Here is a 27171-nt window from a genome sequence, read left to right as displayed (position 1 = left end):
CCTACATAACTGTTTATAAATGCTTATTCCAGCAGGCAGACTTGCTGTAAAGGTTACATTTGTCAATTTTGATCAAAGTTAGCTAAAGTAGCCTTTATGACAGATGATGCCTATTGGAATAAGCATATATAAACATTTATGTAGGGTTATGTCTGTTGTCATGACAAGCTTATGTAAGAGTCATGTAGCCTTATGAACAGAACCCTACAGTAAAGTGTTACCCACTGTTTTACTGTTTGCTAAACATATCTAACTAGCCAGATAGCCAGTTAGCAATGCCACTTGGTAAGATAACTGACTAGCCTGTAGGAGAGACTGAATATTATTTATCCACACTGTCACTTATCCATCTGTCAGTGGATGAAATGTCATTAGTAAAATTTTCTACCCATTTGTTTTATCTTAATACATTTTAGTGTGGAAATAGTTCATTAACAATGTATTTGTGGAGTTACCTGTTGTTCTGCATGAGGAGGAGGTACTGGTAAGAATTTGAAAAATGGCAAAGGTGCAGGCTGTTGATATCACAAACTGTTGATTGGAGCTGTTTATCCAGGAAAAGAAAATGAATGAATACCCAGAATGAGGTGCCACTTATAAACATCACATCTTGCTACCTCAAACAAGATCATTAGTTTTAGCTAAGATGTATACTTGCCAAGAAAACAAATTTAGAGGATTTTGTCCTTCCAAACGTGCGCCAGATTCATTCAATTAATTTTTCAATTTAAACTGTTTTATATATATATATATACATATGCACATTTAATATATATATATATATATATATATATATACATAAGTGCAACTCCACTTCATTAAGTGCAACTCCTTGTTTCTACACTCATTGTCCATTTTAACAGCTCCATTTACCATGTAGGTGCACTTTGTAGTTCTGCAATTACAAACAGTAGTCCATCCTTTCTCTGCATATTTTTTTAGCCCCACTTTAACCCTGTTCTTCAATGTCATTCTCAGCACTGCAGTGACATGGTGGTGGCATGTTTGTATGTGTTGTGCTGGTATGAGTGCATCAGAAACAGCATTTATTTGGTTTGACTTTATTACTCTTACATTTGACACTCTTAACGTCTATGAGTATCACAAACAAAGCAATAATAATAATAAAAATAAAAATAATAATAATAATAATAATAATAATAATAATTTATATCTGCTTCTTTATTACTGGTTTACCAGTTTGAATTTATCTATTCAGGTTGCTGATGCTTGGCCAGCGATCTATGTGCCAATATCAAACGCATATCTTCACTATTATTTTATTGCTCATCTTCTGTTATTTACATGTGCTTATGCTGCAAGAACGATATCAAGAGCAAAATGTTAAAACAGATCATGCAGAAAAAGCTCTGCTACATTCTCTGAAAAAAAGACATGAAACTGTCAAACTGTCACTGGGGCAGTACCCCTCTTGTCACTAGGGTGGTATCCTCAAGGGTACATCTAAGTACCTTTAGTCATAATTATACCATATATATATATATATATATATATATATATATATATATATATATATATATATATATATATTTTGTATTGATTCCACACACCCCGTCTCCTCTCCAGGTTTTTTTTTCATTTTATAGTTCGGTTTTAAAACATTAGGTTACGAAAAGGTACAGATACGTACTTTTCACCTGGGAAAAACTTACTTAAGGTACACAAGTGGACCCACTGTTGTAACTTTGTTTGGTTTGGATCATCATAAAAATCTGTTCCTATCAAGTGAACTGAAGCAGGATGCTCTTAGATGCTGACTGAGACCCATTTTTGCTGGACTGCAGTTCAATTCTTTGATGTGGACCTGAATATGGTAGAGTGTTCACATGTTAGTTTAACAAGGTAGTATTAGAACATATTTAAGTTTATATTAGCAAACTGACATACATGAACTGGGACCCAGTGCATTAGTTCATGTATTGCAGTAAAAATCTTTTTACTGTTTTTACCAGATTGCCAGATTTTTTTGTTGTTTTTTACCAGATTTTTACCAGATCTTCTCATTAACCACAAACTCACAAAGGTTTTACTGTTTGAGAAATGCTGAAATTGTCTCTGCCAATGAGTTTGTCCCTGTGCGTCTATAGGTTAGCGCTGTGTGCAGTTTAGGGAGAGAGGAGATTTTCTCAAGTAATTCAATCAAAAAGTGCTGGTTCCCCACCCTGGTACTTTGAAAAGTGGGGGGTAACATGCCTGCTCACCCCTGTGGTTCTAGCAGCAATGCTCTTCATATCTGTACGTCTGTCATCTTGGACAAACATATGAGAGGAATAGATCTACTTCATTCTGTACCACTTTATAAGATGGGTGAATGTCATCTGGTGAGTAGTGACATGATGTCATTTGCCAAACATCAATAATCACAACCGGCAGCTCCCTAAACATCATCCTCAATGCACAGTCCAGCTGCCATGACAACCAGTCGCTGCCATAAATGTCCTTGTAGCCTGTGTTGGCTGACTTGATCAGCACAAGGGTCTGCGGTGCCCTCTGGAGGAGGGCTCGGACCGCTCTGCGGATTCCAGCCAGCCTTTTTAGGTACGTGGCCAGCGGAAAGGTAGTGAAGTGCGCCCAGATGGTGAAGACCACAACAGAATGTTGACCTCCAGCTAGAGCGGCCACCTCGGAGGCAATGTAGTGTAAGTCAGCACGGGGGGTCAGAGAAGTCCGTATTGGAAGGCCATGAGCTCTCCATATTAGTCGAATGTTGTTGCCTGTGTCCACTGCCTCAAACGGTCCAGACTTGGCCGAGGTGTACAGGTTTAGTTGCTTGAGTGCTAAAAGAAGGGAGAAGGATGAGAAGATATCATGTCAGAATGCTAGAACGACATGGATGTTGGAAGGTATTCTTCACACACAAAAGTGTACTGTCCAGGTCAACTTTAGTTCTCACCGATGCGAACAAACAACAACATGTAAACAAGGTACAAAGAGGTCATTAAAGCAGCACTATGTCATTTTTTTTTTTCTGTCAACATTAAAACATAGTAGCATTACTACATAAAAAGAAGGTCTGGCTCGATGTTTGGGTCTTAAATGCAAAATCAACATTACACTGATGACAATGTTAGATGATTCACTTACACCCTCAGAAGACACATCCTTTACCAGGTTTTGAGTTAGTTCTCGCAATAGTTAGATTCATCCACTAGGGTAGGGAGTCTGAAGCACAACCGACATTACAAAATGTTCTTCTGCACATGTGTGCAGTTACACGTTTCCACCAGAGAGGTCTCCAAATCCCCAAAACTTACAAAGTGTTATACTCACAAAGGGGTGAGACATATTGAAAAACAAGGAATACGAAAATGGTATGAGTAGTAGAACTCCAACATGTAGGTTCTTCGCTCTGGGTTGAAAACTGTAGCATAAGTGGTCACTGCGATTTGCTGGTGATGAGTTACTTCCCACTTACTGTTATCTATGGAAAATAGTTTCAGCAGTAAGAAATCTTACTACAATGCAGTTCCATTTACAAGATGTAAACAACAGATGTCCTTTGAAGGCTGAACCATTCCCATGTCATCATGTTTTTTTCAGCTGAACAAGGCTTTCAGTTTGTCTTTCGGCTTTCTCCACATACTACCTCCACATCTAATGAGAAAAGTGTGTTACTCCTTGTACATGTTTTCACCACTCTGAGCTCTGGGGCCTGTGTTCTTGAGTCTTTGAATGGATCACACATTAAATGCTTCATGCTGCTTTAGAAATTAAAATATTATTTTTAAAACATGTTGCATAGGAACAGCTTGGTAATGATCATATATAGTTTTACAGTAATGCAGGGTATTAAACATATAAAAACAAGCATTGTAGAATTTGCATTTTAAAGGAATAAAAGTTTTCTTGAAAATGGCATACTAAGCTAGCATTTTAAGGTTCTGTTTACAGACCAGTCAATGCAGCTGATGAATGTGGGATAATCAATCAAAATTCATGTTCTATCCATGTGCCAATCTCAGTGATAAACTCTTTATGGTGCTTAGTAGCCTGGCTAAGATAAATTAATTAACCTCTAGACTAAAAGAAATCATAATAGCAAAAGGCTGAAAGGGTAGTAATACTGGCCACTGGCCAGGTAATTTAAAATATAGTTTTTTCCAAGTTAGAAGCTGTTATTTAGCTAGTGATTGCCAATGGTGTTAATGTAAGTTGGCTTGGTAGCGAAATAGCTGAATTATCATCTCTACAAAACAGAGAACTGACTAGCTGAAATCTGATTTCAAGGCTCGGTCATTGCTCAGCTAATCTTTCGAGGTCACTGTGCTTGAAAATTGCTGTTAGTCAGCTAGGTAACTAATATCCAGCTTAATTAACAAAATTACCTAATATAAAAAGCAGCAGGAGAGTGAAGGGGACCCTCTTGAAATAAAGGTGCCAAAAAGGGTTCTTTGCATGATTTTGCTATAGAAGAACCACTTTTGATTTCTTGAAGAACCTTTTAATTAATAGTTCTGCAGAGAGCCATTTTTGTAAATGAGATATGTGATTGTGAAAAACCTTAAGGTATGAAGAAGAAAGTCTAAGAAGAACCATTACATTGGTATAGCATCCTTACATTTAAATGCATTAATTTCAGCTCAAATTTTGCTTTCAAACACAGTTCATTAGGGAACCAAAAGAGGCTCTTGCATCAAACAAAACTTTGTAGGACCTTTATTTTTAAGTGTGTATTTGCTACATCAACCTGTTGTAAAACAGAGTGAAATAAAGTTAGAACAGCTGTGTGTAAATGACAGCAAAGAAAAGGAAACCTGACAATTGAACTTCCTTTAGAAGCCAAACGCAAAGTGCCAGCAAGAAGTCAAGCATTGTTTTTGCCTCCAGCATTTAATGGACCTGAATATAGCTGCTCAGCTGCTAAACACATTTTTAAAGCATACAGACAGTAGATTATGTTGTACAACATATGTGTATATGTTTCAACAATTTAATGGGGCTCTTATATCTATGTTCTTAATATTTAACCTTTTTATCCATGAAATTCAGTAGAAAGGAGGAAGAACATGTTGGTTGAAATGTACTATTCTAATTAGATAAGGCTTTATAACAGTGAAGTGCATGTAATGATACCACTAGTTCTATTGCTGAGGTTGGTGAGCTGTTTTGTATAAAGCTAATGGTAATGAAGTTGCAACACAAGTTATGACGCTGTAATAAAACTGTAAATAATTCTGGTAAAAGGCAGAATGCTGCATGTCCATGTAAAAGATGATTTTATTTTAATTTATTTTTATTTATTATATTAAATAATTAAAAAAATATTGAAAATCCATAATTATAGCCAATTTCAACATGGGTTACATTTTAGATGACTAGATAGTTCCCTTTTTCTAATCAAAATATTCTAGTTTTGATTTGTAACAAAAATTTGCACACATTTTTTCAATGCTATTTTTTACTATGAAACACCCAACAAAATGGAGAAAGAGGAGTCTGACAGGATTACTCAGCAGCAATGACATGGAAATTAAAGAGTCAAAAGTTTTAAAATCTTTGTTTAGCGATGTGTTTCAACAGTTATTTTAGCTGCTGTTGTACATTTTCCCTTTTCTTTTTTTCGTAGTTATTTCCTATCTATTCTAGCCCTCACTAAACTAAAGAGTCCCCTCATGACGGGTCACATGGCTAGCAGATGTCCACCTCAATTAGGTGTTTCCTAACTTACAGTGCAGAGGGGTTCTTGTCCCTAGTAGGGGACTAGAGCAGAATGTCTACTGTCCTCAGTATGCGCACAAACAGCTACTTGTATACCTCACAACAGACTATTTGTTGTCCTGATTGCTCTTAACAAGCAATAGCTGTAGGACAAATACTATGTCCCCATTGGAAAGCTGTTGGTCAGACTGGGTTTAAAAGAGATAAGGAGTGCGCTCTTTTCAAATAAAGAATAGCCTTCCTGCAAAACCTTGTCCTCCTGACCTCTCTTCCTGCCGAAAGACAAAGACTTACAACACTGCTTTACTAAATACGTAGTTAGCAAAGTTCATGCCAGCCAGTTAGCCAGTCCAGTGTGAGTGAGAAAACTTTGATAAGCAAACATATATTTCATTCAGTATTGATGATTTGGTCCATTATTTCCATGCTTGAGAAATATTTGTTTTGATCCATAGGGACTTTTCAGAGCCTTTATGAATCAACTAAACTGGCTAGCTAGCCTGATATCTCTGTTTTCTGTCCCTTTCCAGTTTGTCTCAGGCTCTTTACACTGACCGAACAAGTGTGTGAGGACGCTTCTCATACATTATCGTTGAGCAGTCACAACTAGAGCCAAAACTAACTTTGCTTAATTGTCTTTGTATAAATGCTGGTTATCTCTTACTTCTATCTTCAGTTCAGTTCAGTTCAGTTCAGTTCAAAGAAACATGGAGACTTTGTGAAACTGTAGCTGGAGAAAGTTCTTAGATTAGTTATGCAGCCTTAAGCAATGTGGGTATGACATGGTGATGATCACATCCATTGCTAGGATATAATAGTGAAGAACTTCAGTAGTTGTTATAGACAGCTCATTTCATATTCCTGTTCTTTACATCCAGGTATTCTCATTTTTACAATGTATTTTCAATACTACAAGTAGAATGCCTTTTACAATTTCAGTGTGCATTACCCCTTCAGAGCTGAACTGACAGCTCTGTGTTAATTTCTATCTCTAGGATTTGTTTTCATATGAAAGAGGTGGGAGTCGGCTTTAAAGTGAACTTAACTAGTAATTGTCTTTTTTGCTGGTTTTGTGATTAAACCATTTTGTTTAAAAAAGCAATCAACGAGTATCTGACTTTGAAAACTGTCAGGAATCCACAAGAGCATTCTAAAATTCTGCTGTGGGTTAAAGATGCCCTACAATCAAAATTGTGTTTTTAAATGGTTAACTCCTCTTGGATGGCTTAATACGGTAATATAGACTATTTGTATAAAATGTGCTACACACCACATTTTTCCAGTCCCTGAGATCCAAGCACAGATGATAGCTGCGGGAAGCAGCATGACGCTGCGCTGCCAATAGCAAACCAGGACCAGCTGGTTCTCATTAAAGGCAGCATGAGCATGTGAGCCAAAAAGAGAGAAAGAACTTGTTGCTCGACTCCCCCTGCTCTGTGGCCTCAGCCATCATATCCCACGGCGTTAGCATGAAGTGAGATTTGGCCACTACGTCTGAGGGAGGGACTTGATCACCAGACTTTGCTGCTTCCCTTCCAGCAGCAGTAGACTATCATGTAACAGTTTCACTAAAAGTTTATTTCAACTCACTAAAGCCTTACTGATGGAAGTTTAGAGAATAAAGACTAAAATCTGAGCAAGTAAACCTGCATGTTTGTGTGTTAAGTGGTTAGCCTAAACTATTTTTGCTCCACATTCAACCATGTTTGCTAGAAGCTAGCGTTAGCCTAGTGAGAAAACCTAAGCTTTGCACAAAACTATGCAAGTTCATTCTGGCTCACTGAGACTCACTTTTGACCCAGATTTGGGCAGATGACATGTATTGTGTGCTCTTAGCCTAAGTTACTCTTAATTTATATCCCCTAGAGCACCTGAGGCTAGACACAGCACATATGACACAGCAAAGCTTCTGGAGTTTTTAAAGAGCTCAGTGTCACTGATGGACTGATGTACACCAACCAAAAATATCCAGCCAGCGCAGCAACAAAGCTATTGTCTCCTATACATCTACAAGGTGGAAAATGTCAGTGTCACTGCAGTTCTAAGAATGATCCACAACTCAAATAATACTGGCTCTGTGGTGGTCCTGACCATTGGAGAATGCAGTAAAAAGGGTATTAAGAAACATATGTGGAAAAAAGATACAGTTTGTCATTGTTCAACAACTCGGTTGGATGCTTCAATAATATTTTTAATAAATTCCACAACCCTTTGGCAACAAAGCAAATCCTTTAGGTTGGGGTTGCCAGCAAGCTAGCTATCTTGTTAACAATAAATAGCAATAACACAAAAGTAGACTTTAAAATTACTGCTGTTATATATAACATTTTGTTTGTGTAAAGTGTGAATCAAATAAATTCCATGTATTATTATTTTTTTATGTATGTTTTGCATATGTGACATACTTGGGACAGTTTTCAGCAGATACTCGTACCACTGTCTCAACGTGGAATCTCCCATCATCAGAACCTGCTTGTCTTTCAAGCATATTGCAATCTGATTGGCTGTAGGGAAAGACTGGGCATGGCACATCAGCGACGTCCATTTATCATTCAGGTAGAACCCAGCTGGTGAGGGTGCGTCTAGTCCTGGAACACACTTCACGCTCCTACCTTTACACACACATGCACACACACACGTTCAGACACATGCACATGTTTAAACAGTGAGTTGGACAGTTTTTGCTTTCTGTCATGTTCATCACTATGCAATACGTTCATAAGCCAGAGGCAGATCCAGGCAAAGACATGAATGGGGCCCTTCTCAAATTACAATTTACAGCTAATATAAAGCGAGATTTCATTTCATTCATATTTCTGCACAGTTAACTGGTTAAATTGTCAACAGTCATTCAGAGTTCTTTGATGTGAAAGAGTGAAAGTGTTTACATGCGCTTAATAATCCCATTTAGCAGTTATCTGATTACTCAAGTGGACATACAAACAGCATATTCAGATTTCTTAGCTCATATAAGGCCTAGTAATATAACAAAGAAATCTGATAAAGAGATTTTGTTTTTTGCTCAGTAGTCAGGTTTTCAAAGCATGTATAGCCTCACTCTGATTTTTGGAATTTTTCTCAGTCTGTGCACGTGCAAAAACAGACTGCTGTCCCAGAAACAGCAAGCAACATTTAAAACAGTACTTGTGAAATGGCAACAAAACAAGGCTGAAACCAACTACATGCTTGACAAAATGAAGAATCTGAATGTTCTTTATCTTCTAGATGATGTAAATTCACGTTTTCTGCCAAAGTGTACCAATGTTTTAGCTGAAGCATGACATTTGAGTTTTACATTACATTTACATCATCTTATTCTGTGAGTTTATTGGCTGGTTGCAAAGCAGAAATCCAATTACTGTTTTGCAACTGATTGATGTACACCTGGAGCTTCCCCATTATCTGATCACCCAAGTGCATGTGAGCGTGTTAAATTAATAACTGACAAAATCAAATTTTCTGCAGCTGTCTGATTACTAGATGCATGTAATCACATTCATTGCTGTGGAATCACATACCAAAATGGAATATTCCCATTATAGCCTAGACTGGGAGAGGAATTATTGTCAGCACTGAAAATAATCACTATAATAACAAATAAACGCCCTTTTAGTATGCTTCATTTTTTGGCATTATGGTCATTTAAAACAATTGTTCAGTGAAAGATCAAGTCCCTTTACCCTGACCACTTCTTACTGTTTCTGTGGCCATTAAATATAATCTTGTCAAAATGTTCTCAGCTTTGGAGACTGTCTTTTTGTGCAGGCACTTACTTGAGTTCAGGTCATGATGAGACACATTCACTGTGATATCTCCAGGTAGATATTTATTGGTGTAGTTACTGCAGACAGAAGAGGGGAAAGAGTTTTCTGTATTAATTGTAAAAGTATTCACATTTGCAAGTGCACAGCTGATAAATCAGTGTGAGTGCAGAAGTATTTTTCTGTGCACATGAAGTCTTCAATGAGCTACAGGTTTTTTTGTATTTTTTGCATTTATTTCAGTGGAAATAATGGAGTGTTCAGTGGAGCTTTATCAGCCCTCCAACTCTTCCTAGAGGTATTCTGTGGTGCTTTGTCACTCCAACTTACACCAAAGGTGTTCACTGGATCTTCATCACTTTAACTCATCTCAAAGATATTCACAGCATCTTCATCACTCCAGCTCAGAATTTAAGAACCTTATTTTCACTGCCAATTGTCAGAATAAGTTCCAAGGTGTACCTAAATTTGTGAGAAGGTACTCAGACATCCAGGCTGGCCCAAGATATATTTTGATTATGCCTATAACTGTATTCAGAGGGAGTACATAGATTTAAAACACTGTAATTGTTTGGTTTAAGCCATGTTTCAGTTAAAAAGAGAAAGCTTAAATCTTTGGCCTTGAGAAAATATGTACATTCATGCCCTTGTGAGTGAGAGATCTTGTGTTTAGTAAACCCAGGACTAATCATGTTATGTAAAGACTATATTACTTATACTTTAGGGTGATTTGCTAGGTTAGCACAACAATACTGCTTCATCCTAAAGAACCCTAGTGGGGAGGTGAAGGTGAAGGATTCTATGGTAGGTGTCCAACACAAGGTGTTGAGAATAGTTTATGACAAAATTAAACATAAAGAGAGACTTTTCTCTTTTTTAAGGCTATAAGTTCTCAAACCAGCCTTAAGGACCGTCGAGATGGTCCATGTTTTTGCAAACACACACACACACACACACACACACACACACACACACACACACACAAATACAACCACCAGGTTTCTGTTTGCTTTGCAGGGGATCTGTAGTGTTTGCTGCTGTGTGGCAGCAGTTGCCAGTCCTCTAAGAGATAGTGTCCTGTTACAGTCACTTAGGAATCGACTGTCCTAGACATCCATGCATTGCAAGTTAATGCAATCCTTTCTGCTGTACTCATAGATTCTTCAACTTCAAGCTTTACTTCTCTGAAGAACTTTGATACAACTGTGTTGGTGAAAAAAGTCACATACCTGGCTTCTAGTGTCTCATGCATGTAACAAATTTTCCACAACGTTATACGGAGGCAGATCTTTGCACATGAAGTAGGTGATGGATTGTGTTATTTTCTTAGCTCTCAGAATTGGAAGGTAGCTTTGTCAAGCTAAGTGTGTCCAGTGTTGTTTGTTTTAATCGAGCCGTTTCAATGTTGGCTTTGCTGTCATTGGTTAATGCAATCTCTGGATGGTGGCATGTAAAGTGAGCCCTCATGTTCATAGTATTTTATTTTCATACAACAATCCTTTCAAACTGCATGGGTGATATCTATGTCCTTCATCCCTTCCTTGTTAAAAAATCCAAAATAATCCGCATGTTTGATTTAAACATGGACGACGCATTTCTGATTTTTTTCCGATCTTTGTTTTGACTTCTTCCACTGTCACTTTGGCTAAACTTACTTACCTAACCTAACCTAACCCTAGTGGACTGAAAAAGCAATTGATTTTAATCAATCTTGTACCAAAAAGTTTAATGTGTATTTGCAATTAATATAATTAAATACTGATACTTGGCATCAGTATATCGGTACAGTATTTCCAGGCAATGTATTGTGATAATATGCTGTATTGATTTTGCAGCATTTACCTGTGTAACAGTGTGGACTCCAGTTTGGACAGCTGTGCTTGGTAGCCCCCTATGATATGGTCCACCCAGGCTGAGCATGGCAGACGGCTGGGTTTACGACAAATCCATGATTCTCCAGTAATTGGATTTTTGTATTCACAGCAGCATTGAGAGTTCTTTAGCAACCTCTCACTCCTCTGGGCATTACACACCACTTTTTCCTCAATGTTGAACCTTCTGAACACGCCCTTGAAGAACACCTTGTCTGGATCTCGCTCTCTGTGCCTAAGTAGCACCTGTAATCCCAGCAAAAAAAAACTCAAATCAACACCATTACATTTAGTTCTCCTCCTCAAGCTCAGACCAGTTAATGTTCATAGTAAAAAGAAATTTACAGACGTTTTCTCCATTCCTGCTAAATGTAGCCAATCAACAAAAACATGTTTGGTGTCTGATGTTTGCTTCTTTAGTTTTGCACCGGAGCTATGTGTGCAATGTAGCTAACACACCCCATCAATTAGCAAGTGTGCAAACTGCATCTCTACATTTGCCTTGTAATTTCAGTTCAAAACTAAAGAAACAAACTTTAGACTTAATGTAACAAATAATTTTCTCCATGTCAGAGTAGAACCTGTCATTCCAGCAAAAAAACAGGTGAAATTAGATCCATCTCGCTTAGTTCCAGTCTCCTCCTCAAGTTAATTTCAGTTAATGTTCATGAAATCCTGCTTCAAATGTAGTTGATCAATCTAATTCTTGCCTAAGGTTTGTTTCTTTAAATTTCCATTAAAGCTGAGGGGGCTAATGAAGGTAACAAGTAATGGAAGATTCACCAACAATTAGCATCATGCAAGCTGTGTAGCTACATTACAATTCAAAAAAGTAAAGAAGCAAACTTCGGACACCAAACATTTGAGGTAAGGGTGAATTACATAAATTAGATTTTTTCGACAAACGACCACTTATATTAGTTCTACACAGCACTGCATTTGCTGCCCACTTATTAGGTACTCTCCACTAATTGTCCACTTACAATATAGGTGGGCTTTGCAGCTCTACAATTACAGACTGTAGTTCATCCAGGGACGCAATGTTATTATCAAGTTAGATGTTTTTTTTTTAAGTTTAAATACAATATTAAGCTGTTTTTGGTCTCTGGCCTCTATTTCTGGATACACTTTATTTCATTATACATCAACCTGTGTGTTTTTTAGTGATGCCATGATGCCATGCTGTTGAGGGACATGCTTCGGCTCACTGTAATGAAAATACAGCGTTAACTTAACCGGTGCACAGCTATGGTAGATTTTGAAAGTATATAAATGAAAATAGAAAAAATAAATACTCCTCTGTAAAATATGCACACATTAGTCTTTACTATGCTAATTATTACATTGTGTAGATCTCTTTATTATTATTTTTAATATTATTATTATGAGATCAGGAGATGATGCAGCACCCTCAGCAACCCCACTTTCCACATCCCTGAGTCCATCTGTTTCTCTGCAGAATTTGTAAGCTTCCCTTTCAACCCCATGTCAATCCAACCATTTTCCAAAAGGGTTATGACTGTATACTGTAACTGTATTTATGCTTAGTTGCATTTATTCTAATGATGTGGTGTTTTTACAAGCAAAAACATTCCTATTGTCATGAACAATGTTTTCTAATAATAGGCTTGGTCACTAGGATGTTTGCACTGTACTGTATATGGCAAGTGCATCTGATAGGGTAAACAAAACCTGTATATACATGGTAGCGGTACCTCATAAAGTGGTCGGTGAGTGTATAGTGCCCTATATAGTTGGTGAATACACTCTTTAAAGCACTACCCTACACACCTGTACAGCCTCACTGGAGTGTATCATCCGTATTGAGACTTTGGCTTGTCCTTCCCAGGACAGCCTGAAGGTAGCAGTATAAGTGCCGTTGTGGTGGTCAACCACCTCCCCATATACACTTGCTTTTAGTTCTGCATTAAACAGCTTTGCTTGGAAGAAATCTCCGCCGTATGCTTTTGAGTTGTTTAAACCATCTCTTGCTGTTATGATCACTGTGATATTGTCCCCAACACTGTAGTTTTTGTGTGGGTTCTGCAAAACGTATGAGCTTGTATGAGGACTAGTGGTCTGATTGGCTGCAATCACAGAGGTAGGAGGAGCTGGCCACTTCAGCGCCTTTTCTATGGATTGGAATTCTGCAGGCGAGATGAAGGTGGGGTCAGTTGAACAGATGTGAGCAGAGTCAGACTGGGAGGCAGTTGGACAATTGGACAAGTTTGCAAGCTTTTTGTCCATCGATGGGACTGGCCTTCTCTCTGGTACTATTTGTGATATGTTGCTTATGAAATCACCAGACAGTCGTTCCTGCAATAAAGGATCAACAATGAGTTAGCCAGCACTACAACCAGGCCAAGTACATGCATGCACACTGGCAGTAAAAGTGACTTACTGATTATGATGTGCTTATCATGTCTGTTGGCTTAAAGGATGATATTCCAACAAGACAATGTAAGATACCACAAAGTTTGTTAAGTGAAATTCAGACAAGATTACTATGGATGATCTGTGGACAGCAGTGAAGAACATGTGGGATACAGTTACAGGTTATATGTCTTCATTTTAACTATATATGCTATTTTTAAATGCAAAAATATACTTGCATAATGGTTTCAAATAAGAAGCTAAGTGCCTAGCATGTTTGCAAAGTTCTGCATATGGTAAGTAGACCTGATAAAATGGACAATTAGTCTAGATACAAGGTAGGTGTTGCTAATAATTTGGCCAGTGAGTGTATAGTGCCCTACACAGCTCGTGGATACACTCTTCAAAGCACTAGCCTTTACACCCCTACAGCTTCATGCAATGTATCAGCCATACTGAAACTCTGACTAGTCCTTCCCAGAACAGTGAGTCATGGACAAAGCAAATATAGTCTACAACACGACTTACATGTGGCTGTCCAGAGAAAAACATTTAGCTCCAAACCTTTATATTTACTGGTGAAGGCAAAAACATTTTAACTTTTGATAAGATTATATAAATACATTTTATTCCAAGTGGTGTTACTGCAGTTAGTTCAGTTGGTCCATACATCATAAATCTTTAGACAACGTAAAGGACAACTGTTGGGATGAAATAAAAAATAAAAATTTACAAAAACGAAGGTGCATGCTTTTTTTGAACAGTGACATTAGGGCGCATTTCATCTCATGTTGTTGAGTTTAGTTCTGCTTCAATGTTATAGCAGGCTGGGGGTGTTGGACTGAGGGCTGTCAATCAAAGGTGCTTTTCAGAATATTAGGCCATGCCACAACAGTTCTCAGATAGGTCCGATTTTTAATTGACACTTTGTAATTTTAGTATGATACAAACATTTTCACTGTGCTCCCTGGGACATAAGTAACCAGACAGGATAAACATATCAAAACATTTGCTAAACATCATGACATATGTCCATGTGGGCTTTTTTTTTTTTTGACCGCCAGTTGACATATCAGTTTACATTTCATTTGACTTTTTCCTTCTTTGTGCAGGTGGATTGTATAATGTCTGTCCTCCTCAGAAATATCTCTTGAAAAATGTATAACTTAGTGATAATTTTGACCAGGCCTTTGATAATTAAGGCATAGTCTCTGACTTTTGCACAGCACTGCATATCAGCTCAAAACAAAATTGTAGTGGTCTATAATTTTTTATTTGGTTCAATGCTCTGTGAAGTTCTGTAAAGCTTGTCCAACTTTGCAACAGTGGCTATGTAACAACATTTGTGGGCAGATCATGAACAGGTTTATTTAAATACTGTCCCAATTCAAATATTTCACAATTGGTTATAATATTGGTATATTGTTAGAACTGAGAAATTTTGTGCATGTATTCTTAAATATGTAGCTAAGGATTTCTTAAATCCTCTAGCTACAAAAATAACTATGTGAAAGCCCACAGTAGGATTGACACCCTCCTCCAAAATTACAACATTCCCCAAATTCTTTTCAATTCAATTCAGTTATTAAGCAGTACATGCAGAAGCAAGTTCATGCCAGCATACTTTTTTATGATTATAGTGTTTCGTTACATTTTGCAGTCCTGTTAACAGTGTTCAAATGTTTGCCTAGTAGGTGTGTCCAGTACATCAGTGAGGAACTATTAATCAGTTGTTTTCATGGTACAAAAAATTGTATGCCTTGTGTTGAAGTTATAGTGATTTGTATTCAGAACTTACCCTAAACAACCAAATGATGACTAAGCTGACAGTTAAGATAATGACAAGCCTGATCAGCTGTTTCCACATTTTCCAGTTTATCTGCTGGAGAGGACAAAGTATTACAGTAAACCATTTGGGTACCTTCTATCATCAGCATCATCATCATCATCATCATCCTTATAAAAATCACCACCATCAATAAAAACAACATCAACAGCATTATAGTGAGGGGGCTACAACTGTAGCTAAAGAAAGCTACAGAATGCCTGCAGACCATCAGTACTCTGGAAATCATGTGAAATAGCTCACATGAGAGTTCGACCATGTACATTTTGAATGCACAGTGAATTTCAGACTGTGCTACTGAGATTTGTAGGTTGTATTATATATGAATTATATTTAGATCAATTTTCCAGAACTGTTCTATCATGTTTGGCAATTGGGGGAAAAAAAATAGATGTTATTTTCACTTAGGAAATCAAAAGAATATCATTTGACTGAGGTGCCAAAACTTTTGCACACAAGTCTATGTGAATGTATTAAAGACTGTACCTCATTATAGGCTGAATATCATCAATGAATTATCAACCAGACCAGGCTTAGCATACTGAGCTGGATGATATTTCATAGTAATATTAGTAACATAGCAATAGAAGTATGATTGGAAGATTGAAAAAAATTAAAATGTAGTACGTTATTTAGCATACAACAGAAAACATGATTCATTAGAAAACATTGTTTTTAAAGTGTCCTGTCTCAGGACTAGAAAGCCTAGCAATGTCCCAGCATGTATGCACATTCACTTTTTGGGTGCATGTGGCAACAGAAACAGTAATAAAAACAATACAGATGCTGTTTATCACTCATACTACTGCTGTGATTGTTCATATATTAAAAGATTTTAGTAAAGTAGTGGCACCCGGACTGTTGTTTTGGATCGGCATGACAAATTGCACGTAGGCCAGACTTTGAATTTCACTACTATGGATGGTGGCTACAACTTAATTACAACAACTTCAGAACATAAACAAAATCAAAACAAATAACAAATAACACATTTTCTGGCATTTCTGCCTTTAGATTTAATGATCCACATTCCGAGTTGGATAACTAAGTTGGATACGTTTTTGTATTGAACTATTAACACCATTGATGAAAAGGAGCTAAAAGCAATATATTTAATAAACCACACATGTAATGAATGAAATTCCAGACTTAAATAACAGAGTAAGCAGCATATTTTAATTTTTGCACCATACTTTGGAACAAAAACATTTTCTTTGGTAACACAAAACAGGTTTCAAAAATGTTTGACATTTCCATTATCAATATTTGGCGAAGACTCTCCTAGTAAGAATAACATCACTTAGCAGCTTTGGCTTTCTGTCTTAGTTATGTAACGGGTTGTGAATACGGATTCAAAAAAATGTTTATGTAAATTTCTGGTAGTGATAGGAATGCTAGCAGAAGTTAACAGTATTGTAGAGTTTTTTCATCATGTTTTGACCAAATTCAATGTAAAAGTCAAAGTCCAAGTTTATTTATATAGCATTTTTTTACAACAGGTATTGTCACAAAGCAGATTTACAGAAAAATCGGTGTACAAGTCCCCATGAGCAAGCCAAAGATGAGAGTGGCAAGAAAAAAAACTCAAAAGGGGAACCCATTCTCCTTTGGTCGACACTGGATAGTAAATAATAACAGCAGAGAATTAGGTTAAGATGCGGAAAAAGGAGAAAAGCAGGAGAAGCAATGTCTATGTTTAAAAAATGCAGCAGTTTCATCAGCAGGGTCAGTGGCATGCAGATGAGGTTTGCACAGCATTCTACAGCAGGGAGCTCCATGGTGGTCAGACTGGTCCAGAAGGCTGGCAAGCAGTGGGCACCCGATCAGGGCGGATGAAGCAACAGCATCAGACCGCACAGGATGGGCAGTTGTTCAGCTCGGCAAAGAAACACACAGGCAGTTAGTTCTGTTAAGAGCGACTGATTACAGTGTACAGTGTTAACATAGTGCAGCAGAGACTCCAGCAGGTCTAGCTATTACAGTCTAACTAAAGGGAGAGCCAGAAGTTAACAGACATGATGGCTCCCTGAGATGTGAACACGCCTCTGCTGCACCATCAACAAATTTGAGTGAACATGTGAAGGCAAAGGGATGACAGCACCAACACTCCCAGTTTACCATAATACTCTATGTCCATGAACCCCTAGATCTGCAGCCTCTATCTAAACAGGAAAAACTAATTACCAAAAGCCTGACTAAACAAGTAGGTTTTTAGCCTATACTCAAGCCACAAGACTCAAACACTGTCTGGTAATTTATTCCAAAGCTGGAGGGTTTTGCATGAACAGGCTCTACCCCATGATGTAACTTTATTAATTCTAGGTACTAATAGTGAGTCAGCACTGTGTGAGCTAAGTAGGTGTGATTGTCATAGTAAGAGGTAAGTTCACTCAAGTACTGAGGGGTGAGGCCGTTTAGAGCTTTACATGTAAGTAAAAGAATTTTGTACTCAATGTGGAATTTAACTGGCAACCAGTGTAGGTTTCATAAAACTGGGCTGATCTGTCATCAGGAGATCGCGAGTTCGATCCCTGGTGATGCTACAGCCATCCGTAGCCGGGAGTCCGAGAGAGCACATGTGCTGATGTGGTAAAACTTTCAAGTTCTTGTAACGAGCTTGTTGAGGCTTTTGCTGGAACATCCAGACAGCAGGGCATTACAGTAATCCAGCCTTGTGGTAATACATCCATGAACTAGCTTTTAAACAGTAGCTTTTAAAATAGCTTTTAAACGGTAACTAATTAAACAGTTTCTAGCAGCTTTTAGACCAAGAAGAAGAACCTCTGTTTCGTCTGAGTAGGAGGAAGTTACTCAACATCTAGTCTTTTATGTCTTTTACACAATCCTCAGTCTTATTAAGTTGAAGTTTATCATCGTTTTTGGTTGATATATACAATTGTGTGTCATCAGCGTAGAAGTGGAAATTGTTGCTGTGTTTACTGATAATGGTACCCAGTGGTAGCATATATATAATGTGAATAATAGAGGTCCTAAAACAGAGCCTTGCAGAACACCATATTGTACTTTTGCAAGAACAGATGATTCACTGTGTACATTTACAAACTGATAGCGATCAGTCAGCCTGTCTAGTAAGATAAAGTGATCTGTTGTATCAGATGCCACAATAAGATCAAGCAGAAGCAGCAAAGATGCATTTCCTTGGTCAGTTTCACTGCTGTCTCTGTACTATGAGGGAGTCTAAATTCAGACTGGATTTTTTTTTATCTATGTGATTCCTATGCAAATAGGAGCTTGGTTATTTCTGGCAAAATTTCTTTGAGTAAACTTGTAAGAATTGGATCTAATATGCAGAATATGTAGAAGATTTTGAGGAAGAAATCATTTTAACCAGCTCAATTTGTTGAAGTAAAGTAGACGATCTCTGCATCTTAATAGAATGATGAGGTATAAATGTTATATATGAACATACAGTGTGAGTCACTGAAAAAAAAAAAGATTTCTAAAATCGCACAGTGTATGTCTGGCTTTGGTCTGGCTTTGCTTTAGCTTTGTCTGATCTCTTATAAGCAATTTTTGACCAGAATCAAAAGTACTGAACAGTGGCTGCTTTTGGTTTTGTGTATCCTGTTTCATCTGCACATGCAGCCACAAGTCAGGTTTTATGAGGTCCAGACACAATCTTGGATTTCTCCTGAAGAGCATAGCTGGCAACTGACCCATAGTTTAATGAGAGAGAAGTGTTTCTGTAAGCAAGTAAAGCTTTTGCTATCTTGAAATGAGGTCATGTCTTTGTACATGGCTATCAAAGACTGCTGAAATGACTGAACTTCTCCACAAGGCCATTCGTGGCTGGATGGTAATGGACAGAGGTAATGTGCTTGATACCTTTTTTTTTTTTTTGACAAAAGCTTGGAACTCCTCTGAACTAAACTGGATTCTATGTCAGTCACCAGCTGTTCTGGGAAGCCAGTATGTGCAAACATACCACAGAGACTGTCTTTCTCTATGAAAATTTTGGCCATTTTGAGTATGCATTAACTGCTACCAGAATCATCTGGCCAGGGAAAGGTCCAGCATGTTCAATGTGACTCTGTTGCTAGACTGTCGATGGCCATTGCTATGAGTGTAAAGGAGCTTTCTGGGGTTGCTGCTGGGTTTGTTGACACCCTGAGCATGTCTTAGCCATGTCTTCTATTTGACGGACAAGCCCTGCCATATGTAGCTTCTGGCCAGCCTCTTCATTTTAACAACACCCAGGTAATCTTTGTGAAGTGCTTTCAATACTTAAGAATTAGGCCTAGGTGGCACAGTCTTTCTCGTACCCCACATAAGACAGCCTTGAGAAATAGACAACTGTTCGCGCCTAACTGAATATTCAAGAATCTGTGGATCACCCACAACAGACCACCCTTTTCTGGTCAATTTGTGCACCTTGACTAGCCCTGGGTCTCGGCTCATCTCTCTCTGTATTTGAATGAATGCTTTAGCCTAATTACAATTAGCTGGGCTTATTGACCTTGATGTAAATGTGACATCAGACCCGTTAGGCATGCAATGTGTAAACCGTGTGCCATTGCCATATGATGAAGCATCACAAGCTAGGCACAGGGGAAAACTGAGGTTATAATGAGTGACCATGTTTTCTGAAGTTATCAACTCCTTCACTTTTCAAAATGCTTATTCACAAGTTTGTGTCCATTTCCATTTGATCTCCAGCTGCAACATGGATAGAGGACCATGAGAGGATCAGCAGAACTTTCTGGTAATTTATAAGACCCAGAAAGTAACACAACACAAAAAACAAAACAGAAGTCCATTTGCATCAAAGCGACATGCAGGTGTTTGCAGAATGCCACAGAGTTCACCCCAGCTCATTTGTGCATCACTCTCACCATCCATCCATTTCATTCAGGGGTACATTCCCCCCCACTCATCAAAATCCAGAGCTATTCTAACTCAGCTATAGACTGTAACATTACTATAGAGAAAGAGTGAGAGTGATAGAGAGAGCTTGAGAGTGAGAGAGTGTGAAAGAGTGTGCCCATAAGAAAGACAGAACAAGAAAGAGCACAAGAGAGAAGTGTATAACAAAACACCATAGAAAAATTGTTCCTCTCTTAGCATGGAGACGGAGGAAATGTGGCGAGGACTTTAAGAATGTCATGGTTGAAGACACATCTTTGCTTTTGACACATCTTCCTTTTACATTGAGCAGATTGATTTTTCCTGGTTGGGTTGAAGCACAGGTCCAGCTGATACAGCTGACTGATAGAGGTGCACTGCAGGTAGGCTAGCGGGCTGCTGTGCCAAAGGCTAAATCAAGGGTAAATACTATCATTACACAGTGAAACTGAACAGTGCTTGGAGTTGCTGAGTGCCGCTGAGCATCCACATGAAGTGTCGGCACTGGTCTGTGTACACCCATTAAAAATTTCAATTTAGAGATGGAGTGATGCGGTGATCTAGGTGGCCTTCAGACTGATGTCACATGATATTAGTTCAGTGTTCTTGCATTAAACACATTTTTATGGTTAAGAAAAGGTCACTTTTTGGTCAAGATGATGTTTGCTTTCCACCACACAATAACTTTTCATCAAATTCAAAGCATAATAAAATTTCTACTCTTCTACTTGCAAACACAAATGTGATATCAAACAAAAGTCTAGAATCTGCTTTCTCCGCTTGTTTCAGTGTTGAAGCTGATGATTGCAAATGGGTAATCATCAACCACATGACCAAATGCTTTCTGTCTGAACAGTTGACAGAGGACTACGCCAAAGACTGTGTACTTTGCAGAAAATGTTGCAGACTGTGCCAGTGTTGATGTTGAAGATTATTAATGGGTGATTATCAGTTACAGGACCAAGGGCTTTCTGTCTGGATGGTTGACTCTGCCTCTTTCATAGCCTCCTGAGATAAATCAACTGTAGGCCTTCCTTATTATACATGGCATAGCTGGCCCTGAGAGTGATGTTGCTCAGGAATAGGTGTGGTGTGTTGGTGGGAAATTAAACCCTAGTCTGCTGTGTGGTTTTAATTGCAATGTTATTTCTTTTAACTTGCTTGTAGTTTGGAGAACAAAGGTAAAAATCCTGCTTAGAGCCCAACAAAGGCAAGGGTTGATTGTTAATCATAGCCATTATTAGCGAATTAATGGTTCAAGACTAAAGTTAAGGCAAGGCACATGTATTTATATAGCACCTTTCATACACTGCAAGCATTCTGCACATGAGAAAATACAAAGAGAATTCAAATTACAATTTAAATAGTATAAAAATAGAAATTAAAAACATGATTAAAACATATTTACCACTGTGTTGCATCACCTCTTCTTTTAACAACACTCTGTAACCATTTGGGAACTGAATAGACCAGCTGTTGTAGGTTTGAAAGTGAAATGTTGTTACTTGATATAGGATTTGAGCTGCTCAACCGTTCAGGGTTTCCATTGTTGCATTTTTTGTTTCAGTGGGTGACAGGCCTGGACTGCAGGCAGGCCAGTTTAACACTCAGACTCTTTTACTGCGGAACTGCGCTGTGGTAATATGTGCAGAATGTGGTTTGGCATCGTCTTGCTGAAGTAAGCAAGACCTTCCCTGAGAAAGATCTAGATGGCAGCATATGTTGCTCCAAAACCTGTATATATCATTCAGCATCAATAGTGCTTTCACAGATGTGCAAGTCACTCATGCCATGTGTGCTATTGCTGACTTTTGAACTGTGCACTGAGAATAAGCTGGATGGTTCCTCTTCTTTTAGCCCAGAGGACATCCACGATTTCCAAAAAGAAGTTCAAATTTTGTTTCGTTGGACCACAGGACACTTTTCCACTTCACCCTAGTTTATCCTAAATGAGCTCAGGCCCAGAGAAGGCGGCAGTGTTTCTGGATCCTGTTTATATATGGTTTCTTCTTTGCATGGTACAGTTTTAACTTGTATGTGTAGATGTAGCGATGAACTGTGTTTACAGACAATGTTTTTTGGAAGCGTTCCTCAGCACATGCAGTGATTTCTACTACAGAATCGTGTCTGGTTGTAATGCAGCTCTGCCTGAGGGCCCAAAGATCATGGCCATCCAGTATTGGTTTTCAGCCTTGTTTCTTGCATACAGAGAGTTCTCTGGATTCTCTAGACCTCTGAATGATGTTATATACCGTAGATGACAAAATCAGGTTTTTGCTATGTTATGTTGAGAGAAGTTATTCTTGAATTCATGAACTATTTGCCTGCACAGTCTTTCATAGAGTGGTGAACCCCTCCCCATCTTTACTTCTGAAAGACTCAGACTCTCTGGGATGCTCTTTTTAAACCCAGTCAATAATGACTTATTGCCAATTAACCTTATTAGCTATGAGATGGTCCACCAGTTGTTTTTTTTTAGCATTACACAACTTTACCAGCCTTTTGTTGCCCCTGTCCCAACATTTGAAATGTGTTGCTGGCATCATATGAAAAATAGCTAAATATTTTTTCAAAAAACAATAACGTTTCTCAGTCTCAACATTTGATATGTTCTCTTTGAGCTATTTTCAATTAAATATAGGGTTTGAATGAATTGCACATCATTGCATTTTAATTTTATTTGCATTTTACACAGTGTCCCATCTTTTTTGGAAACAGTGTTCCAGTGTTCCTAACATTCTGAGGAAGGTCATAAATGATCTATCTAGATAGGAGCTCAAGTTCAATGAGTATGCAGTAAAACTGCACAACAGCATAACAAGTAAGCTTTGGGTCCACCTGCACACGCATCTAGACCTGCCCCCCTTCATCTGAGACATAAACAATTCTCATGGTCAATGTCATTGTGATATTATGGTGGAAAACATAAATCATGTATAAACAAACAGCTTGAATCAGTGGCACAGACAGAAATAAACTCCTAGGTAGGTCTGTGAAAAGTGTTTAGGCCAACCTGCTAGATACAATTTCCAAAAATGCTATGTCTCACAATGTCATAACATCAGGCTATAGCCTATAGCTGACGGCAGTGCAGTCATCACCCAATCTATTCCAGTGCTTCAACAATATAAAGATACAAAACAATAACAAGACTATGAATACATCAATGAGAATACTGGATTCACATAAACACTGCAGTTCCTGTCACTATAAAGCATCTGCCCGCCACACGCACAACCTTTGCTCAATGAAACCAACATAACTGACTCTTTTTTTGTCAGCAAGCAGAACATGCAAGGTGTCTTTAGCAGCATCATTAGACATGCGCTGAGTCTTCCCAAACACCGTTTGATATCTTATAACTACCGACTCCAATCTTCTTTCTGATTGATGGTATATTTCTGCCGACGTTTTTCACACTGCTCTTTCAAACCAAACCTTGCACTGAAATGTTTGGTTAAACCTTCAAGCATGTCATCAATTGAAACATCCGGAGGTGCAGAACCATGTTTTTCAGTTGTCCGCTTTTCAACAATTTTAGAAACTGGCTTTGCAGCATTTTCCTGCTCCATAGTTAGCCACCAAAAAACACACACATTACATTACAATGAATACTTAACTCAGTGCTCATTTAAGCAGCACAGACAAATCTGACCCCCACCTAATAAATAATTTTACGAAAGATAACGACAAACAGAAAGACAGGCCTAAATATTTACAAAGAAATGCAATTGCAATTATACTTAAGTTGTTCCCAGCACCCTAAGTGTGGAAGAGGACCGAAAGTTACCTATTTTCACCCGTTGAACAGCAGCTGTAACTTAATTATATTTTGCTTCGAAGTAATGCCAACCTCTAAGCTGTTAATCATTCTTTGGGATACCTGTGCTAGCAAACTTTTAAAACTTCCAAAGAGTTGAAAAAGCTTAGGAGAACATTCAGATGTCATTTATTACTCAAATACCTTCATGTAATTGAAATTAATTTAGCCTTAATTAGCTTCTATAGTTGAACAATGAATTGATATGTTTCCTTCAGCGAGGATATCACTATTCAACTCACCACTGTGTGGTTTCGATGGATGTTGAAGATTTGTGCACTTTTGAGGGGAAGGTTAGATGTATTTCAAGAAGTCTTCATACAGAGATGTTCACAGGTCACTGGTTGGTTCCTTCTCCCACAGGAAAGCAGGAACACACACCAATTGTACAGAATGTTATCACCATCAACTGGCCCAAACAACTCCCCCGCCCCAAGTATCATGGTTGTGTACCCACGATAGAGAGGCAAAGAAAAGTACAGAACATTCTAAGATGACCTAAAAGGATCAGGCCCTTAGAGACAGATACACACCACAATCCAACAAAATCTTTTAAAGGGACTGAATACTTTTGCAAGTTACTGTATAATGCAAATGCATAGTATGTTTCTTCACACATCACTATGAAAGGAAAGGCATGGTGGTATGCCTTTAATGGTTAACATGGTGCACAGATGTTGTTTGACAACATGCTTTACAGGAAACAAAAAAGGCTACAATAAATATAGTAAGTACTAAGTACTCACAAGTGGAGACACCGCTAAAAAGAATATTCGACCTTATTTGTGACACATGTGAAATGTATGACTGTTTATCACAGACTAAAATTTTGGCATGTTTCTCTGTACTTAGAAAAGAACAGAGAATATATGGCTGGAGTTTTCGTAGGGTCCTGCTTGATCGTGTGTGCATACCAGAAAACCTTTTTCCTTTTTACTGTGTTGTTTCAGTGTGAAAAAGTTGGTTAAAACTTCACCAGCTTTGGACAATTTAGACCAGAATTCTACAAATCCAGAAATTGAATTCAGTCTCCTGATTTTTTGATGCTGGCAACAAAGTGAGCTCAAAATAAAGGTCCAGATTTTATCCTTGCTGGATCGATTGATGTCTACAGTTCCCATAGGTTTATCTGTCTCTAAGGGCCTGATCCTTTTAGGTCATCTTAGAATGCTTTGTGATTTTCTATGCCTCTGTATCACGGGTATCAATATTGGATGCTCAAGATCTTCAGGCCCTCAGATGGCACTGCAATAAAAATAGGCATGATTCTGTGCTGGAAATCACTGCATGGGCTCAGGAACACTTCCAGAAATCATTGTCTGTGAACACAGTTTGCAATCCACAAATGCAAGTTAAAGCTGTATCATACAAAAAAGAAGCCATATGTCAATACGATCCAGAAATGCTGCCACCTTCTCTGGGCCAAAGCTCATTTAAAATGGACTGAGGCAAAATGGAAAACTGTTCTGTGGTCAAATTAATCAAAATTTTAAATTCTTTTTGGAAACCACGGACGCCGTGTCCTGCGGACTCAAGAATTCAACAGTTCAAAAGCCTGCTGATGGTATGAGGCTGCATTAGTGCCTATGGCGTAGGCAGCTTACACATCTGATAAATGTTGTGTTTTTGAATAGTTTTTCATATTTAATAAAGGTCAAAAAGAATTTAATAATCACTGCTTTAGGTTTTCATTAGCTTTTCATATACTGTCCTGACTTTTTCAGAGTTGGGTTTGTGCTTAAATATCTCTTACTTCAAAATTCAGTGTAAAGCCTTCAGCTATACAGACATGATATGATAAGTTTTTTATCATAATCATCACTAGGAAATAATGATGAAATCCACCAATTTGTTTCACATCCCTATTCCTTATATCTAGGTATTCTTATTCTTATTATGTATTTCTAATATTACATGCCTATTCCAGTTTTAGTGCTCATTTCCCCTTCAGTCCTGAAGTGACAGCTCTGTGTTGACTTCTATTCCTTGGGTTTCTTTACATATTAAAGAGCCAGGACTGAACTCAACTTGCAATTGTCATTTTTACCTGCTTTTATGACATATAACATTTTGTTTAAAACAGTGATCAGCTTTTTGCAAATGGTCAGGAAGAGTGTTGAGAATGGTCAGGATGTGTGATACAGCTGCGGACTGAGACTTCTCCCTCCGGCTGAGGACACTTATTACACTCAGTACAACAGGTTTAATCAGTTATCTTATGTTATTAGTTGATCACTGAATTCTGCCTATGATGAATATTAACCGAATAAAACAGCTGACAACTTTTTGCAAGAACTTTTACTGCTCATTCAGCTCTACAAACAGCCTATAAACAGCGAATTGGCATCAAAGTTCTTAAACAAACCAAACGCCTTTATAACACAGTAAAGTAAAGAACGTTATTTGTGCACTAACCGTTATTTCACTGAAGCATTGAGGTTTGTAGCAAACAATAGTGCGTTGCGATGTAACTGTCGTACTATAAACTCCAAAGACAAAGTTGCGAAAAGTTTCAACTGCAGTCAGATGTTCCACTGGACTACTGTAACTGGACACTTCCAATAGTGCCGTAACAGCCCCAAAAGAAGAAGAATCTTCCAGTTTAACTCAGAGGCTGCATCAGAGTGGAGGCATAAACCCTTTATGAACTTTAGTTTATCTCACTTATAACTGTTGGGAGTGAATTTAAAGTACATACTAAATACGTTTATATGTAAATTCATACTCACGCTTCTTCGCAAGTCCTTCTCGAGCTGAACCGTTAGGTTGGTTTGTTTTTGGGTTTCCAAGACCATTGAAGCCTGGTGAATCGCACACAGCCGGGAACGGATTTCTCTTTCTCTTCACTCATTTTCTCGTTGGCATTTTTGCCTCCACAAACTAACGCAGAAGTTGAAACACTGTAGCACTAAAACCTTTAACTGCGACACTGACTCAGTTATGATCGAAGTTTTGACG

At 38.1% G+C, this 27171-nt stretch overlaps 1 protein-coding gene across 4 annotated transcripts; it reads right to left on the bottom strand.

Annotated features, from left to right (window-relative positions):
• Window positions 1-1577: 1577 nt before the first annotated feature.
• On the bottom strand, window positions 1578-27171 carry LOC118821006 (NXPE family member 3-like). Of its 4 annotated transcripts, XM_036589413.1 has the most exons (8): window positions 26943-27171; window positions 15483-15566; window positions 13103-13627; window positions 11283-11557; window positions 9453-9520; window positions 8085-8291; window positions 2223-2798; window positions 1578-1825 (listed from the first exon to the last, which is right to left on the bottom strand). In XM_036589413.1, the coding sequence occupies exons 1-7, from the start codon at window positions 27006-27008 to the stop codon at window positions 2266-2268; spliced, it is 1758 nt and encodes a 585-aa protein (XP_036445306.1). In that variant the 5' UTR covers window positions 27009-27171; the 3' UTR covers window positions 1578-1825; window positions 2223-2265. The 4 variants fall into 4 exon arrangements, with proteins under 4 accessions (XP_036445306.1, XP_036445305.1, XP_036445307.1 ...); XM_036589412.1 differs by having other exon boundaries at window positions 1578-2798; XM_036589414.1 differs by having other exon boundaries at window positions 1578-2798; window positions 15483-15563.

The sequence above is a fragment of the Colossoma macropomum genome, unplaced genomic scaffold (genome assembly GCF_904425465.1).
Source record: "Colossoma macropomum unplaced genomic scaffold, Colossoma_macropomum, whole genome shotgun sequence".
NCBI lineage: Eukaryota > Metazoa > Chordata > Actinopteri > Characiformes > Serrasalmidae > Colossoma > Colossoma macropomum.
Note: the sequence above shows the minus strand (reverse complement) of the source record. Positions and strands in the feature narration are given on the sequence as shown.

Excerpts from the sequence above, each read along its gene's own strand:
- LOC118821006 (XM_036589412.1), bottom strand. The coding sequence starts at position 27,008 with ATGGTCTTGGAAACCCAAAAACAAACCAACCTAACGGTTCAGCTCGAG. Across the intron at positions 15,567-26,942 it reads AGAAGGACTTGCGAAGAAGC|CAGATAAACTGGAAAATGTG; the intron begins GTGAGTATGAAT and ends TGTCCTCTCCAG. Across the intron at positions 8,292-9,452 it reads TCATCATGACCTGAACTCAA|GTAGGAGCGTGAAGTGTGTT; the intron begins GTAAGTGCCTGC and ends GTGTGTGTAAAG.